Source organism: Miscanthus floridulus, chromosome 10 (assembly GCF_019320115.1).
Source record: "Miscanthus floridulus cultivar M001 chromosome 10, ASM1932011v1, whole genome shotgun sequence".
In the NCBI taxonomy this organism is placed as follows: domain Eukaryota; kingdom Viridiplantae; phylum Streptophyta; class Magnoliopsida; order Poales; family Poaceae; genus Miscanthus; species Miscanthus floridulus.
Window position 1 is genome coordinate 139179848 of NC_089589.1, and position 4958 is coordinate 139184805.

At 46.3% G+C, this 4958-nt stretch overlaps 1 protein-coding gene across 2 annotated transcripts; it reads right to left on the reverse strand.

Annotated features, from left to right (window-relative positions):
• Nucleotides 1-1366: 1366 nt before the first annotated feature.
• On the reverse strand, nt 1367-3568 carry LOC136485852 (UPF0481 protein At3g47200-like). 2 transcript variants are annotated; one of them, XM_066482677.1, is made up of 2 exons: nt 3433-3568; nt 1367-3252 (listed from the first exon to the last, which is right to left on the reverse strand). In XM_066482677.1, exon 2 carries the CDS (start codon nt 3194-3196, stop codon nt 1523-1525), a length of 1674 nt encoding a protein of 557 aa, XP_066338774.1. In that variant the 5' UTR covers nt 3197-3252; nt 3433-3568; the 3' UTR covers nt 1367-1522. The 2 variants fall into 2 exon arrangements, with proteins under 2 accessions (XP_066338774.1, XP_066338773.1); XM_066482676.1 differs by having other exon boundaries at nt 1367-3264; nt 3433-3516.
• Between the last annotated feature and the right edge of the window lie 1390 nt (nt 3569-4958).

Here is a 4958-nt window from a genome sequence, read left to right on the forward strand (position 1 = left end):
GTGCATTGTAGCTGTTTAATCTAATGGCACAAGACCGTGATGATGAGGCACGCTCTATGCACTAATCTGGGATGGAATGGAAAAAGAGAAAAATGTTTTAAGATTAAGTCATAAGGTGAGATCAAGGGGGAGAATGTTGGATTGATCTCCTCCCCACTCGGTCCAACGACCGAGTCGGGAACTTGATCCGTGCCCTGATCGGGGGCGCCCAACCGTTCTCTAGTTGGTGGGCCCCCGTCGCACAACGCCATATAAAAAGGAAAGGGGGGAGCCGGGGCTCAACTCACGAGATTGATCTGAGCCGCCACATCCCCCAACAACTCTAACCCTAATCTGATCTAAGAGGGAGGCGCTGAAGCGACAGGAAGTGCCACTGACGTCTTCACCACCGCCTCTGCTGCTCCACTTCACCGACCCGGACCGCACCTCCCTCATCGCCATGGACGCCGCCGGCTCCACCACCAAGCCCACCGATGGTCGGTAACACCCCCCCCCCCCCCTCTCTCTCTCTATCTCCCTCTCTCAAGTTCATGTTCTTGATCTTTTTATACCAAATAGAAGAGGTTCCACCCGTTAGATCTACTCCTAGTCGGTAATTTAACAGACATTAGTCCTGATCGACGTATATATATGTGCTAACTTAGCTTATAATTTTAGCTTGCCGGCCTGCCGGTTCGAGCATATGTGTGTGCAGTGTGTGGGTACATACACAGGGAACATGGGGATCTTTGCGAGTTTCATCTGGCGAACTGCACCGTACGTTTTTTTTTTAGCGAAACTACGGCAGCTTAAGCAGCTGCCTGAACATTTTTATTGCATAAGAGTTGACAAATAATTACAGAGGCCAAAGAAAAGAAAAAGACAAAGCACAAAAACACAGAGAAAGCACAAGGAAAAGGGTCTAAATTAAATATTACAACCAAGAAGGAGGTGTGACATCAAAGTAAGAAGGAAAAGAAAGAGCTACACTCAAGAACAGCGGTCTGGTCAGGCACAGAAAAGCAGCGGTAAGACCAGAGACTTAAATCGTCGGCATAACGCCGGAAAATCCTATGGTTGGTTTCGTCTGAATGCTTGAAGACCTTGGAGTTACGACATTTCTAGATATTCCACAGAACACAGATGACCACCGTGGATCTTAACTTCAGTTTAGTGTTTCGAAGAGGAGGAGGTGGGTTGTCCCAGAGCTGTTCCATGAGGGTGTCTAGGCCCAGAGCCGCGCCCAGCAACTGCACCGTACGTTGAAGGACCAGTTGTTCATGTTTGGGCTCCTGCTGGCCTTCCTATGGAGCATGCGTTCCATCACATGGACATATTTGGTACCTGTAGCCTCCGAGAGCATATATGTGCCTGATCATTACTTCCATTCTACAGAGACAGTCGCTGCCAGATTGTCATTATTCAACTAGACACATATTAAATACATTCGGAGGTACAATGCAAAGGGGAGAAACTATATGGACAGGGAATACTAACAGCACCAACAATATACCAGGGAAATACTACATGCATCTCTCTCATATCAATGGGCGCCCTTGAGTTTGATGAGCGTCGTGATGATACCGATAAACCCACCAATGGCGGAGCCCGCCCAGGCGATGGTCTTGAGGTTCCTGTAGCAAAACGCGTACAGCTTGATCCACGGCCTATTCATCCTGTAACTCGCAATCTGTACCATGACGAGGCCATAGCAGCGTCCGAGGCGCAGCCTCTGCAGGCTGGTGAAGAAGTCGAGTGTCTTCTTGTTGGTGAGCCCTGCTCCTTGCAGGATACCCCTGGTTCGCAGCTCATGCACGTCCTCCTCCCGATGCATCAACATGTAGAGCAGGAGGAGGTACGAGCAGACAGCAGAGTCTTCAAATTCCGCCTTTTTATCAAAAAAATCTGGAGTCGTGCATAGCTCGAGAGCCGCCATGTTGACGAGCCAGCTTGCACGTGCATCGTTGAGAGACAGCGGCGCCATGGAGAGCTCGGCGAAGATGATCCATTTCCTGGCGAGGCCCATGTCTGGGAGCTCCGTTGTTTCGTTGGCTGTGAGGAAGATGCCCATTTCGGCAAGCTCGATGGCACCGGCTGAAATTGGTATCGATTCCATTTTCTTTAAATCTGAAGGTGACACCTTGGGTTTTCTGCTGCTTCTTTTTCCTACAACGTAGAATCGGAGGAGGCCAAGGAGATGCGGTGCTTCATTGTAGTAGTCTTCATCCCAGTCAACACGAGGAAATCCAGGGACAACCCGGTCTTGCAGACAGCCATCTTTGCACCTGGCAATGAACTTCTTCATTCTCTCCAAGGGCTCGGCCGTGCACATGTTCATGACGGCGTCCACCACCTGCAAGGGGATCTGGTTCTCAAGCAGCATGATGTCATGAGCGATGTCATCGTCATTGGACTCGAAGAAATCGTACAGCGTCGGGTCGTAGTTCTCTGCGCCCGACCTCTTAATGATATACATCACCAAGAAGCAGGCGTCAAAGAACATCATGGGTAGGAAGCAGTCGTCGTCGCCGAGACCTGCCATCACGTCCGTGTGGTAGAGGCCGCGGGCATCGCTGTCATTCGCGGCCGAGATGACGGCGCCGTACATCTCCTCGACCGAGCGGCCGGATTCCGTGATGCAGTGGCAGGCAGCCGCATGCTTCACCTCCTCCGCCTGCTTCAGATGGCCTCCGCCATAATGGTGGTAAGGGCCGATGGCCACCACCCTCGGGACGGTATACAGACCATCATCATCGAGAGCTCGAATGCTTGGAGGGTACCTGTGCATCTTCTGTTTCATGAATTGGGCATTATATGCATCCTCAAACTCCTTCTTTCTTTCCTGGAATAGCTTCTTAGGGCTATTCATATAGCTCTCCATTTGCTGCTCAAACGACGACAGATCCTCGGGTGTCGTCGTCGTTCCTTTCCCAGTCGGATCGTAATGCTGTGCGGCCGCAGCGTAGTAGTTGTTCTCAACCAGTAGCTGCGGCCCTCCGCTAGAGCTGCTGCTAGTGCTAGCAGGGACGACATACGGTTGGAGGCTGCAGGAGGAACCAAATATGTCGACGATGGACGAATACTGCAAAGCAGGGTGGCCAACGGCAGGAGCCCACACTTCTTGAGCGTCATCAGCTGGTGCTTCTTCAGCGGTCCAGTTCATCGCCAGCTGAAGCTCGTAAGGTCCCGCCCATGCAGCAGTGGATGTGGATTCCATATATGCGCTGCTAGCTCCGACCACCAAGCTGAACGCACGCAGCAGTATGTAGCTTGCTGCAAGAAGCACTGCACAAAATTAAGGGAATGTAGGAAATGGTGAAGAGTGAAACATACAAGAGAACGAAACTGCATGCTAGCTAGCATATAATCAGAATTGAACGTAATGTACTAATGAGAGAAGCATATATTCAGGGTTAGTAATAAGAGATCCAAATGAGGAAGAGAAAAGAATACTTAAAGCGAGCAGGGCAGAAGAAGCACACAGCCTTCTCGACGCTCCTCTTATAGAGCGTCAGTTCCTATTGTGCAGGCACGGTCATTTAAATAACATTGACCAATTGCGGTTTAATTACGACAACGTTTATGCATGTATACTAGCTTTGGCCTTGATGCACATACCCCACATGGTTGGGGCTACCCCATATCTCTTATTGACGACAAGATTTACAGCTACCACGCCAACCCCACACACACACACACACACACATGATATATACATACACTATCATGCTCCGAACTGAAGAGCTTTGTTGGTGCACCCCTAGCTCGGTGAAGGTATTAAGCTGATTAGGCTATGTTTGTTCAAAAATCAGTGTGTTGCCGGTGGCGGCTGTGTGGTCATCATCACAAGAAATCTTCACATCTTCAGTAAACAAGTTGCTATAAAATCAAGCATATATTAACCATGATAAATCATAACCATAAGAAAATACTTTCAAATATGAATCTAATGATATTACTTTCAGATAAGTAAATCTATATTTCGTGGGTCCAATAATTGTTGGTTGAATATTATAAGGTTTGACTATTGAAGTCTACTCTCTTTCGCCGTGTTTAGTTTCAGGAAGTTGGAATTTTGGGCCACTGTAGCACTTTCGTTTTTATTTGGCAATTAGTGTTCAAACATGGACTAATTAGGCTCAAAACGTTCGTCTCACAATTTTCCACCAAACTGTGCAATTAGTTTTTTTTTTGTCTACATTTAATGCTGCATGCATGGGCCGCAAACATTCGATGTGATGGCTACTGTAGCACTTTTTAGGATTTTGGGTTGGAACTAAACATGGGCTTTGTTTTAAAATGTAAGTCACTGTTGATTTTTTTATATACCTTTGACCTCTCGTCTTATTAAAAAATTACTGTGAATAAATAGAAATATGAGTCAAACTTAAATTATCTATGATGATAAAACAAGTCAAGACAAAATATATATGATACACAATTTTTAATACTAATTTAATGCACATGTGTTGCTACCGGCAAAATAAATATATAATTATATTTTTTTTGTGAAACAACAATATAGACGCAGGCACTTATAAATGCATGCACACTTGCCCTTATAGAATTATATTATCGTACAGGGTAAACTCTAATGCAGGTGAAATGTGAAACTTAAAACAATCTTAAGCTTCTCCTATCATTCCCAGCAGTTTTCATCCTAGATATGTGCATGAGTAGAGAAATTCAGATAAATCATCACAATTTAGGCTATAAAATGCATATGATTTTGTAAGGGTGCTTGCTATTTAGTAGATAGTGAAAGATAAGATGAGTTAACCACTGACTGGTCATCATACATTCAGTTACACTCTCCACGTATCCATACCATTGCGTTAGGCTACAAAGAGAGAGAGGGTTTTGGGCATCAGCTGATTTGAGCCGAGCAAGCTAACATTTGTGTTGCTTTAGGCTACAAACTGATAGAATTGTGTGCACGAGTTGATTTGAGCAAAGATAGCTCTCTAGGGCAAACAGAA